Below are 13,956 nucleotides of genomic sequence, written 5' to 3' on the forward strand. Positions count from 1 at the left end.
CACATTGGCGGGGCATCCTGTTACATTTCTGAGGTTCAGTGTTTAAAATGAAAAGATTAATGAATGATGCATACCAACAGTAACTGAATATGCCGCATGCAAGTCCAATGAAATGTTTGGGCTAGGCATTTCAAAAAGAGTATGTTTCAGAAATACAATTGAGTTTACTTGAATAAGAATTAGAAACATAGGTTATACGATAAAGATTATGCTTTAAGGCTATTTTTTAAATGTTTTATTTGAGTTATTTTAACTTTTTTTACTTTCCTCCTAATTTTGTGAGGAATAGAGCTTTTAAAAATGTTTCAGTGATTGAATATAGGCTCTAGAACAGCCAACAAATGCTTGTCACCTTGCAGTAATGATTAGAGAGCAAATAAGCTCAGCGCGGACTCTTGGAGGCTACTTAGGGCTAAAATATCTTTCTTTTCTAGATCGCTATTTCATGTAAACTTTTGAAAACACACATATCACACATATATTCATGCATATTTATCATTTCCTTTTACAGACAAGTTGAGGGGACTTCTTATTAAAACATCAGAAAGGCCAGTCATGCAATTTTCAGAACAGCTAGGGAGAGCTCATGTCCTCTGTGAAGCTAGATAGGAGGCTGGTCACCACGAACATGCCAAGGACTGACTCCTCATGCCTCTCCATGCATTCTGCATACAGCATAAGAAATGCATTTTACGAGAAAATTAAATATACTGAGACTTTAAAAAAGCACAGTCATTTAAGACAAAGCCAAAAGAAATATTAGTATTAACATAAACTCTGTCATTCCTACAGGTTAGTGTTCCTGCAAATCCAAGACAGAAACCAGTTGCTACGGTGTGTTTATCTCAACATCAGTGTTCTCTCAGGCTCAGGTATGACCCATCCTTGTGTTTATTCTCTAGGGCTATTAATGTTAGCCTCAGCCCCATACAGAGAGTGAAAACCAAAAGGAATTGGGGCATTGATTTTGTTGACTTCATCAATGTCACAGCCTGATTAATCTGGACAACCCATGCCACTAAATGGATCAAACTTTTTTTTTTGGTCTTTTGTTATCCAATTCAACTACTTGCAGAGCCTAAATGAGGCAGGTACATATGGACTTGCTCCTTCATTCCTTGGCTTGAGAACCTGTTTAAAACACAATCTGTGAATTGGTTGATCACATACCAAATGCCAAGCGCCTTATTCCCCCTTTCTGTAGGCTCAACACTACCCTGGCTTCTGAAACTGACTTCAGTTGGTAAAAGAATAGAAGTTAAATTTCAGTTGTAATGCAGTTTAGTCAGGATCATATTGATTTGATCTAAGTGTAATGAAGCTTATTCAATTGCAATTTAGGGATTTGAAACACTTGAGTTAAACCTTGGAGACTCGGGATTAAAATAGTGAATCTTTTCATCGAGAATTTATACCTACTACGATCTTACTGTGTCCGGGCACAGTGCTAGTGGGTGAACTTGGACATAGTCCTCTTTTTACAGTTGTCATTAGCAATCTTCTTCTGTTGTTAGTGTTCTTTATACATGTGTGTTTGTGTATATAACATTCTTTAAGCAAAGATTGTGTCTATTTCCTAACGTTTTATTATTCTATTTAGGGGCCCTTGTTTACTGAATAGATAGGAAATAAGCTCTAAGCAAACAAGAATTAGTTCTTAATAAATTTCTGGGACAATTTCAAAAGAACTCTTGAACTGATGCTTTAAAAAAACTTTTTTCGCTCTAGCCAGTGTGGCTTAGTTGGTTGGGTGTTGTCCCGTGAACCAAAAGGTTACTGGTTTGATTCCCAGTCAGGGCACATGCTGTGTTGTGGGCTGGATCCTGGGGGGCATGCGGGAAGCAGCCAATCAATGTCTCATTTTCACATAGATGTTTCTCTCTCTCTCTCCCTCTCCCTTTAAAAAACACTAAAAAAATTTATAAAAAAAATCTTCTTGGACTCCAGTCACTCACATCACCGTGGGTCACCGTGACCTATTCCTGTGACTTGGAAAGGTAGGTGCTATTGCCAATGAGCTTTCTTGATGTTGACTTACTGACTTGCCAAGACCACCTGTAAAGCTGATGACACCCCCAGTTACTTCACTCCTGGACAGACCGTTAGAGAGAGAGCTGATTTCTCTGGCGTGTGTACAGACTTTGTGGGACATGCTCCTGGAAGCGACTTGTCCAGAACCACTCACAGGGTTGTATTGTATCATTTGGAGCTATAAAATACCTTGTATATATTTTTAATGACAGCTTTGGCTTTAAAAATGTACATACTTGCATATGAAAATACTGGCTTTTTAATATGCTTCAATAATAAAAAAATAACTCAAAGAACCATAACTAATGGTAAGACCTTAGGGCGGCGATTTTCAACCTTTTTTATCTCATGGCACACATAAACTAATTACTAAAATCCTGTAGCACTCCAAATAATATATTTTTTACTGACGTGACAAAAGAATAGGCATATTTTTTATTCCTTCACACTGGACGGCTATTGTTGTGTTGGCTGTTGTCAGTTTTTTATTCGACAAGGGAAAAGAGTCAGTGCCCTGACTAAACAGTCAGATATCACATGTAAAAATTGTGTGTGTCTCCTGTAGCACACCCGTTGAAAATTGTTGCCCTAGGGAGGTGAACATATAAACAGTGTAGCATTTCCAACTTACTTCTGATTAAAAAGTTGGTCATTTGGTGTAGTTATAGCTTGGTATGTAGCCATTCAAAATTCCACTGTGATGAAGAATCATTTGGTGAGACAAGAAATCCAGCAACTGAACAGTGAGGGAGCACAGGGAAGAAGGGAGGGCAGTAGAGACATTTTTGCAGTTCTTTGAGGTTTCTGTACTGGTACCTGTTTTTTTAAGCAAATCTCTCATCCTTGTTTCTCCTCCCCCCTTTCCAAATTCAGCTATATTGAAAGGCACCCTACAATGACCAAATTATGAGGAGTTTGATAGTATCACCATACTTGAATTAAAATGAAGATATAGGGTGAGGCAAACGTAGGTTTACAGTTGCTCGTATGGAAAGTTATACAATAATTAATAAATAATAATACAAGAATAAGCTCTGTGTTTTGAGTGCTCACAACTGTAAACCTACTTTTGCTCCACCCTGGATAAAAGAAGGGCATTATGTACCTGAATCTCTCTGACTTGCCCTGAATTTTTAAAAGAAATGTTTTTGTTGATCTTTTAGAAAGAGAAGAAGGGGGGGAGGGGATAGAAGCATTGATGTGAGAAACATCAATCAGCTGCCTCCTGCACTCCCCTGCCCCCTACTGGAGATTGAGCCCACGTGTGCCCCGACTAGGAATCAAGCCGGTGACTTCTTGGTACATGGGATGACACTCAATCCACTGAGCCACATCACTGGGCTGCCCTGAATTTTTATAAAATCAAATGTTATTGGTTTTTAGGAAAGGCAAGCTATGGGTTACTCTAATAAATCATTTTATTCAAGACTCTTGCATTCCTATAGCTCAAGTTAGTGAACTTAATTTATGCTTACCTCAAAATAATGCAAGTATATTAGGTTACGTGTGTTTCTTTAGGAAGATGTGTCTATATTTATTCAATAGTAAAACAGCATTTTAACATTTAGTTGACTGTTGCTATATTATCAGGACTGGGTTGGGGAAGTTGTTGACTGTGGAGAAATAGGGAAAAGGTGCAGAAGAAAATGAAAGGGGACCAAGAAGACAAACAGAAGTAGAAAGAGACCGTGCAGAGCTGCAGGTGTGAGGGAGGGATCACACTCCTGGGTCTGCTTTCCATGCGGAAAATATTAGGCACTTTTCAGATGTTGTTCTTTTAACAAACATTTCCTGAGTGTTTACTCTGTCCAGCTGTGTTTGTCGGAGGGGATATAGTCATGTGCTTCCGTTCTAGTGGGGGAAGATGTATTTTGTAGTCATTGCCTTTTTAGCATCTTTCTCCTACTCTTTCTCAGTCTGATATTATAAAATCGTCTGGCTTATTGTGAGGCAATCCTCTGCTCCTGACTCTAGCTTCTGGAAGGATCTGAACATGAACATCACATATAAGCGATGACTGACCGCCCACAGCAGGCACCCTAACCTCAGATGTCTCCAGGGGCCAGGAGGGCCGCACATACAGGAACATGGGCCAGGAATCACACACTGAGCAGTGAGGGGCATTTATTTGGACAAGCTGGAGAGTAGAGGTTCCATTTTAAAGGCACTTTCCTAAGTTCATTTAAATAGTTGGAGGGTTAAATAAAACATTGCCTGTGAGTGAATCCACCTATGGCCCACTGGTTTGGGAAACCTGACACAGATCATTATTCAATGTTCCCAACCTGCTAGGATCAATGTGGGCTAACCACCAACTTCCTTCCTCTGGGCTGACTAATGTCACTGAGGTCAGGGGAATGGGTTTCTCCCAGCCACCCTGCCCTGAAACAGGGCATTCATTTCTAGAGAAGATATTTGAGAAGGGTCGTCTGAAGGTGATGTTTCTCTGATTGACAGCACTGAAGTGGGCTCATTATTCCAATGTGTGCACAGCTTTCCACGAGGGTCACCCATCTATAGCCATCCCCCCAACTCTGTCTTAATTACTTATTTCCCCCAGGTGGGAAGTTCCTTTTCCAGTGCCCTCTCTTCCTTTGAAGGATCCACAAACTTGAAAATGGATGTTTATGTTGGGGCTAGAATGAGCGGGGTTGCCCAGCGGGCTCTGTCGGTGCGGGAGAAGCGGGTGCAGAGGGGGTTGCTGAGCACGTGTAACAGATAAACGACGCCAGCGCCCCTACCTGCTTCCTTACTGCTGACCCGAGGGCTGGTTTCCATTTTTCCTGCTGGCTGGGCCTTCCCGAGCTGGGATAGGGTACATCTGCCTGCCTCAAAGGTCACTGTGTTCGGGAGGGGCTCCCCAGGGGCAGGAGTTATAAATACATGCGGTGATTGCATAACATTGCCACTGTAATCTTGTCAGTGTTTACTCTTGGAAATGGAGGTTAGTTGGCTCTATACTCTGATGACTTTGTTTCCTTTGCTTTTGAAATAAGCTTAGAAATGAAAAAAAAAAAAAAAAAAAAAGTCACTGCAAACACCTACAAGTTACTTTTCGTGGTGATTAATAAGGATTTGTTAAAGAAGCATGCACTCCAAACGTCACGATCTCAAAGCGTATGACCTGCTCCGGCCTGGGATTATGAAAGGTTTGGGCCGAATATTGTGCTTGTGTTCAAAGTAGTTCACATCCTGCGAAAACAAAGCGTTAAGAAGTCCCTCAGTGGCAGACTCGTCTGGTTTTCAGATAAAAGCCAATGAACAGTAATTGTACAGAGCAGGTTATTTACCACCAAATATTGACATGACTAAGAAGGGTGATGATGGAACCAGGCGGTTTCTTCCTTTTAACCGTCGATTCACTAAATATTCAGGAACTGGCGCATTGGAACCATGGTCTAGATGCTTGACTTTAAAACAAAAATCTGATCATGCCTTCAGGAACATGAAAGTAAAACAGCAAGAGCTGGACTTTTGAAAGGAAAAGAAAGCGGGCTAGCGCTGTTAAGAACAGGGTGGCCAGAGATGGGGTCTGATACTTACTTTTGAGGTGAGCTAGGAATGAGACCCCGCAGCTGTCCGTGAAGCGCATCTTGTATATTGCTAGTTGAATAGAGCCCAATGGGTGAGTTATAGGAAGCGCTCACTACCTGTCTTTTGTCATCAATGTTTGCTGCTGCAACAAAAGGCTGGGCCCTTCTGTTGTGCGCGGTACCAATGGGTTTGAACTCCTGTACAATGGCAGACAAAATACACAGAGCCACAGAATGCACAACAAAGCCGTTAATGAGCAAACCAACAGCATCGCTACTGTTAATTAAGGCTTCTTTCCCTACTCCAGGATTCACGGCCCGGTTACAAGGAGGAGTTAGGTATAAACCCTTCTGCATGTCCCGGGAAGTGCTGTGTTCATCCGCCAAATGTCATGAGGCAAAGGGAATGATTCAAACCCTGTGTCTTCCGCCTGCTCCTGTTCACATCCACATCTATAGCTTTTAGAAAATTCTCATATAACTCATTCGAATAAATGAGATTTTTTAGCCTAGAAAAACTATTCTACTTATTTTCTCGAGTAGAACTTACATTTGCTTTATCTTCTATTCATACTTGAATAAAATTCCCCTCGTTTTAGGAAATGAAGGAGTGAACCAGAAAGGGGGTGAGCATTTGTGAATAGCTATACTGAATCATTCTAACTAATCCGAGCAAAAGTTCTGTCTTTTCTTAATACCCACAACGAAAAACCCCAATTCTTAATGTGGATTAAGTTATAACTTAAGTTCAGAAAAAGTAATTATTAAAAGACTCTTTTTTACTTATGGAAGTGCAAATAACATTTGTAGAACCCCCCCCCCTTTTTTTTTATCCTCACCCGAGGATATTTTTCCATTTTTTGTTCAGATAGAGTGGGAGGGAGAGAGAGGAAGGGAGAGAGAGAGAGAGAAACATCGACGTGAAGGGACACATCGAGTGGCTGCCACCCGCACGACCAACCAGGGCCGGGGACAAACTGCAACCGAAGTACATGCCCTTAGCGGGAACCGAACCGGGTCTCTCCGGACCGCAGGCCGACACTCTAACCGCTGAGCCAAACCGGCCAGGGCAAAACCCCCTTTTTTGTTGCGATGATTTCCTGCTTGTGTTTAACGGACTCTTCATGCACAGTCCGAGAAAGACTACAGTCCGTAAGCAGAGCCAGCTCATGCGCACGGCTCACAGCAGGACTTTCACTTGACTGTGTGGGGAAAGGGTCGAGCATCAGAGTCCTACACTCTGAATTTGAGATATGCCTGAATGATCTGAAACTCTAGATTATTATGTTAATGTGAGAATCATGTTTTCTACTTTTTATAGCGATTTATAGCTTCATAAAATCATTACCTTTTTTTCTAAGCAACAGAAGAAAACCAGAAGCGAACGCTGTACCACACGGCCAGCTCCTCCCAAACCTCTTCATTCGGCAGACTTCGTGAGATAAACCGCGGCGGTGACATTTTCACCCACGTGTTCACATTAACTTAATTTACCCCTGTGAACGTGTCATCAGTGTTTCACTCACATTTCAAGCAGTACAAACATTATGATTATTTGGAATGCGACCAGAAAGAGATATTTGATTAAAAATAAAAAGATCTTGGCCTGGCTGGTTTGGCTCAGCGGTTAGAGCGTCGGCCTGCGGACCAGAGAGTCCCCGGTTCAGTTCCCGCTAAGCGCACGGCCTCGGTGCAGTTTGTTCCTACCCCGGTTGGGGTTGTACGGGTGGCAGCCAGTCGATGTGTTTCTCTCACACGGATGTTTCTCTCTCTCTCTCCCCCCCTCCCTCCCTCCCACTCTATCTGAAGATAAATGCCAAAGTGCCCTTGGGTGAGGATAAAAAAAAAAAAAAAAGGTTTTGTAATATTCTCGTTCATGCCATTTTCCCCCTTCTTGTCATTACAGATGAGTAAGTTGTGAGATAGTGTCTTTTTTTGTTGGACAGCATATTTTTTTAAGGTGGAACCAGAGTTTTGCATAGAGATTTCTGTGCCTGAGAACAGCCATTTCCTGCAGGGACCTAAGCAGCATAATGCTTTCTTTTGGTTCCCCTGAGCAGGCAGTCACCACACACGTTCCCCGTGTCCCCATCTAGGCCTACTGGCAGAACCCACTTAAAAAAATAGTTATGACAAGGCAAATGGGGTATAGCGTCAAAGGAGTCTTCCACTCCAGCTGCCCCAAATCTCATTGCACCTAAAATCTGTGATGTGGTCAAGAGCAGCTTCTCTCTCACCAGCTTTGGACAGCATATTTTAACAGCCTCCTGAACTTGATAAAAAGGTCTAAGTGGACTACATTAGTCTATGATTCTATAGAGTGATGCCACTGACTACCAGCTTATTGATTCCTTTCTTTTTCCTCCAGAATAATGGCTCACTGCCTCAGGGTTGGTATGGTGACGTTATATTAGCTAGCAGAATGACTAAAAACAACCAAGTGTGGCTTTAGAAAAATACTGAATCCCAGAGTATGTGAAAATGTGTGTAGTCAAACATTTACATAGTGGTATAATCTGATCATTTTGGCTGATTTAATAATGAATGTGGATTGGCTGTGTTTTATGATTAACCAGTATGATTAGGCATTATTGTGGCATGAAATTGTGAAATGGAAATAATTTTAAGTAATTACAATGGCCATGATTCAAGTCTTTGTTACTATTTTTTTTATATGAAAGAAGACAGAAGGCTAATTGCCTAATTAGTTTTGGTGGATTATAAATCTCAGGCTAATTAGAGAGTGAATCAGTCAGGACTCAAGCTATTTGAAACTTAGCTTTTTGTGTGTTTGTTTGTTTTTAAACAGAGTATGATACACTTTAAAGATTTTGGTAAATAGAACTGAATTTATAAAAATTAGTTAACATCATGTGATGGCTTTATGGGGAAAATCTCTGCCCTTATTTTATTAGTCTTAAAATGATAAATAAACATGGATGGTGATTGTCTGTAAGTGAAGGAACTTTTTAAAAACAGTTGTGCACTAACAATCTCTAGGTGTACTTACAAATAGCAGCACGTAAGTCAATCAACTCCAGCTTTTTCTTTGCCATTTTCAATTTTGCATATATGTTGCAAAGGTCATGAATGTGTAATTTGGTAAGGAAAAAATAACCACTCTATTTTCTAGTCAGATCATAAAAAGAAGTTTTTCTAATACAAGCTTCAAACATTCATATTTAGGCTTTGCAAAGCATTAGTTTATGGGTTGCTAGAGTCATTCCAAAAATGCACAATGAAATGTGTACACCAAAGGTAAACAAAAAAAATTTAACATGGCACAGAGGCAGCATTCTGTCCAAGCCTTACATCACCGTTGACTTTCAGACAGAATGGGAAGACAAAACCAATGAGACATTTGCTATTCCAGTTTGATTTCTTTTTCTTTTATAGTGGAAAATCATTAGTAATGGAAAATACCAGTAAAACCTTTATATAGCAGTTAATAGAGTCCAGCTCTTGTGTTTATTCTATCCAGACAAAAGCATCCAAATGATTCTTATCTCTCAGGCATTCAATAAATAACCATTGCAATTGACTGAATTTTTAAATATTATTTTTAAACGTTAGGAGCTTTTTAAAGGAATAATATTGGGAATTAATGAAATGGTAGGGCTGTCGGGGTACAAGCAGAGATCCGCTGACATTGGGAGAAAGCTCTTGGCCCCAATCTTGCGAGTCCTGGAATGACCACCAGTGACATCAAAGACAGTCCCCTTTCAGTTTCTCACTTGGAGAAGTTGTCACAGGAAGATTGAATCTGAGAACTGAGGCAATTGTCAACTCCAACAAACGTGTCTGATAATACGCATAGATCGTATTTATAAGAAAAAATGGTGGGGAAATAAGGGAAAGACGATATCAAGTGATCATCTATTTGATCAAGCCGCACCGATTAAATGATTATCTTTTATAATGTCTGGGATTTACGAACAGTCATTGCCCCCGCCTCACCCTTATTAATACTTTCTGCAGAGCTCCGTTTTGTGTTTTTCTGATTTCTCACTGGGGATCAGGAAAACTTGCTTTGTGTCGGCTGCTATCCAGTTCTGAAAACGTTGTCGAACAAGGTTATTGCATGAAAAGATGCAGCACTTCAGCCCTTACCCCACTTGAGGTGCATGTAATATGCCTTTATTCTCAACTCTTCAATGACAAGGATTCAGTCCTTTACAGGATGTAGAACTGAACCAGTTTTGTGTCGGAAAAGCGTCTTTCCTGCCTTGTGAGAGCTACATTGTAACCTTGAGTTGTTCCACTAACATTAAACAAAGAGGAGGGCAATGTTTGCTTAAGAACGCAGGCTTTGAAGGGCTGTCATGGGACTCAGGACTCTAACCTGCCTCCAGTCCAGAGCAAGGCTTTGGACAGAAAACGCACGTGCCAGCTCCCAGGCCGGGTTCGGGACGGTGTGGAAGGTGTTTCTTCAGTGGCTGGGGTTGATCTAAAGAACCTCTAAGGTTTTGAGTATAAATTCATAAAAACACAATTTAACTATTTAATAATGGCATGGAAAAATGAAAAACAAAACAAAATACCTACTTAGTAAAAATTTTGTATCCATTATTACTCTACCTGTGTAAGAAAAAGTTTCTAAAACCTAGCCCTATGCACAGGAGAAAAGATTGGAAATAAATATACTGACATTTTACTATCTGTGGCTGCGTTTGGATGGTAGGACATACAGTAGTGGGTTTTATTCACACATATATATTATTTTAAAAATGAAAAAGAGTATTTTATTCCAATAGCCACGGTCACATCACTTACAATAGGTGTTTGACTTGGGCTGAGAAACAAGAAGCCATGTTGTGTGTTGCTGGTGGCATTTTTCTGTTCACCTTCCTGGCACCTTAAAGCATGATGTATTAATGCATTTGTTTCTCAGACCGCCACACCTTTGTTGTCCAGAAGTTTGCAGAGTGCTCATTTGGGGGAAAAATGGCAACTCTGCGTAGCTTTGTGTTCATTAAGAAAAATAAAAGGAGACTATAAACATAACCACTATTTATCTTTTCTCCAGTCTCATTCTCCAAGTGAAATTCACTGCTTGGTTTTGATGCTGCACTTTGCTCTCGTTTCTGCTGTGGGGCTTCAGGGGCAGCCGCCGTGCTGGGGCTGAGCCGCACTGTGTAGGGAGCGTCTGTCCCGAGTCTGCCCCCGAGCGCTGAGCGTGCAGACACCTGGCCAGAGGGTGCGAGGAGCAGAAACCCTTTGGTCCATGGAAAAGAACTGAAGTGCTTCCTATCTCAAGCCTTTCGCACATCCTCCAGGAGGGGTGTCAGTAAGAATTACTCGTGACTCAAACGAAAGGAATGTTCAAAGGCCCCATCTGACAGCCTTCTGCGGTGCTTAGCCCAATCTTCACCTTTTAAAAAAAACCAAAAACTCTTTCTTTCCCTATCTTTCCCCCAGGTGTAGTATCATAAACGTTCCTATTGTCTAACCCCCAAAAATGCAGGACACCTGGGCTAACGCATGATTATTGAGAGGCCAGAGTATTTAAAATTAAGATTATGTTTTAAAATTCAGTTCTTGGAATAACCATAGTCATAAATTGATACTCATGGTTTACAAAAGGGGCCTCTTCCAGCACTATTGTGAGAACCGGTTCTCAGGATTGGTCCTGGGCAATGCAGTGTATTTTAGACCCTCCCATTCCTTTCATGTTTTAACGCAAAGTGATGTGTAATGATCCTCGTGACAGTAATGAGGAAGGCATTCCTGGTCCCTAGGGAGCTCTGTCCCCGAGGCAGTGGCCCATCTCACTGTGGAGGACAGGCCAGGGGGCCTTCTGATCACAGCCTGGTTTGTGTGTGTGTGTGTGTGTGTGTGTGTGTGTGTGTGTGAGAGAGAGGGGGGTGTACAAACAATTCCAGAGCTCCTACTGAACTCACGATTTCTATGAACAATTCAATGTACCAAGTTCTTTTTCTATCTTATTTTATGTAAATCTTTGAGAACCCCTGTGAGATGCATGTACATATACCCTCTGCGTGTAGCTCACAGAGAAGGAAATGGAGCTGATGGAGACAGTGGAAACCCCACGGAACGAGTGCAGGAGTTGATGAGCCCCAAACGGGAAACACAGATTACAAATATGCCTTCAGTTCCTTTTCATTAGATACCTAGGAAAACTACACCTTGGGAATGTCTACTCAGTTTCCTGAGAATACTTGTTTTAAACGGGATATTGAATTATATCTGTTTCTCTAAATTTGGGGGGCTTTTAAATAGAGGTTCTATAATCCTTTTCTTAATTACACTTTCCATACAGCACAGTGGAGGGTTGGTTTAATTTCAGATGTTTGGAGCCTTTGAAAGTAGACATGGTCAGATTCGCATCAGATTATTAAATGATTCTAGCTCAGTAGATAAAGTTGCCTCAAGGGAAAAATCTTTATCTTTGTAATTCAACTGCAGAGCAGAGTATCACCATGATTACATAATGCGAGACTTTTCATAGAGTAAATTTAATTATAGAATACCAGAACTGAGAATTAAAGAAGGCTGTAAAATAAGATCTGGGTGAAGACCTCGAAGGGTTGAAGTTCACAGTAACAGATTAGAGACACCTGTTACAAATAATTGCCCCCATCCCCATCACTTTTGCTTTGTTTTAACATCTTAAACTTCTTGGGTTACCTCATGGTCAACTGGCAGAAGTCCATCATAAAAAAAAAAAAAAAGCGTGGACTGTATGTAGATATAGCTACATTTTTCCTGATGAGAACATATTTGTCTTTTGACAAGATGTTTGCCTAGGCATCCATCTTTGTTTTCTTGATGTAAGAAAACATAGGTGATCTAAATTTCAGAGAATAAAGACAGACAGCTGCTTCATCAGGTGACTGATCCCCATTGTTTATATTTGCCACTTCTTCCTCTTGGAAGTCACCCACATCCTTTAAAAGCACATGTAAAGCGAACATCATTGACTCTAAAATTCATACCTGTGGTTCTGATTCTAAGTTGATTTTGAAAGGATGAGGCTTCCCGTCTTCAGAAACCTGCGGAGACCATAAGCGAGTTTCCGCCCTGTAAATGAAATCAAGTTCGTAAACTCCACGTTCTGACGATACCTCCAGTTTTAGTACCCTTCAGCTTCCTACGATGTTTGTGAAATTACTATTGACTCTTGATAATTTAAGCAAATAGTCCTTGCTCATTATTCTGTAGTCTCCCATCTAATTCGTCTTACGTATTTAGCGTACTTTGGGGGAAACTTGAATTGATCAAGGTGGACTGCTATGGACTGTTTGTGTCCCCCTCAAATTCTTACATTGAAACCCTAACCCCCAGTGTGACGGTATTTGGAGGTAGGGCCTTTGGGGGAAAATTAGGGTAAGATTAGGTCATGAGGGTAGGGCTTTCATGATGGGATTAACACCCTTCTAAAAAGAGGAAGAGACAACCTGTCTCTGTACACACACCTGGGGAGGCCACACGAGGACATAACCAGGAAGAGGCCCTCACGAAGAACCTAAGCGTGCTGGCACCCTGATCTCAGACTTTCAGCCTCCAGAACCGTGAGAGATAAATGAGTGTTTAGGCCACCCAGTCAGTACCTGGTATTTTTGTCATAGCAACCACACTGACTGAGGCAAAGACATCGTATAGTTTCTGGAGAAAGCAGGCGTCCGAGGCATGTGGGAGACAGTACAGGAGGGAGGTTCTGCAGGCAGCCCCTCTACAGGACCCCAGGGCAAGCTCCCTAGTGCTCCTCTACTTCCATCCTCGCCTACCCAGGCCAACAAAGGGGACAGCGAGTGACCGGCCAGGTGGATTTGCTGTGGGCCTCAAGGAACTATGCTTTGTCCAATCCTTATGTATCTGTGTGGGATGGTGTGCTTGGTGGGAGCACAGGTTCTATGCATACACACAGTCAGTTTCACCCTGACAACTGGCCGATCAACTGGGCCTTCTGAACCGGCAGGGGACATTGTGACCACAATAGCAACAAGACAAACACACTAACAACCACTATAACAAAACATTGTTTTCACAATTGTTTCATAGCAGGGCTCTGATGGCAAAAGATCAGGTTCCATTTCCTATTGTTTTTGGTTAGAAATGTCTCATTATCTAATCCACTCATGTACACCTGCTGTGAGATTCTTCTGGGCTGAATTCTGCGCAAAACAGCCAATGGCTTACAGCACATTAGCAAACAATTTTTAATGTGACGATATTTTGTCAAGTCAAGAGATTCTTTAAGGGGATCTTTGAATTCCACTTCCTACCACATTGAGAACTGCAGGACAACTAGCCATGCTGTGTAGAGTTCTTGTGGCCAATACCTTTACTGGTTCTATTTCCATAGTCAATCAACTGGATCAATACAGGAAAACAATTCCGTCAGCTTCTTTCATTTTTCTGACATTCCAGA

The 13,956-nt window shown here is 41.4% G+C and overlaps 1 protein-coding gene across 3 annotated transcripts in view; it reads right to left on the minus strand.

Annotated features, from left to right (window-relative positions):
- The window catches only part of PDLIM3 (PDZ and LIM domain 3), a 29,587-nt gene that overhangs the window by 6,154 nt on the left and 9,477 nt on the right, over window positions 1-13,956 (minus strand). For 2 of the 3 annotated variants that reach the window (XM_036250021.1, XM_036250019.1), the window contains exons 3-4: window positions 12,521-12,605; window positions 5,156-5,223 (exon numbers count right to left, since the gene is read on the minus strand). In XM_036250021.1, coding sequence (XP_036105914.1) covers window positions 5,156-5,223; window positions 12,521-12,605 — 153 coding nt within the window. Of the gene's footprint in view, window positions 1-5,155; window positions 5,224-5,574; window positions 5,763-12,520; window positions 12,606-13,956 lie in introns of all 3 variants that reach the window. The other variant, XM_036250020.1, reaches the window with a different exon arrangement.

The sequence above is a fragment of the Molossus molossus genome, unplaced genomic scaffold, assembly GCF_014108415.1.
Source record: "Molossus molossus isolate mMolMol1 unplaced genomic scaffold, mMolMol1.p scaffold_m16_p_9, whole genome shotgun sequence".
NCBI lineage: Eukaryota > Metazoa > Chordata > Mammalia > Chiroptera > Molossidae > Molossus > Molossus molossus.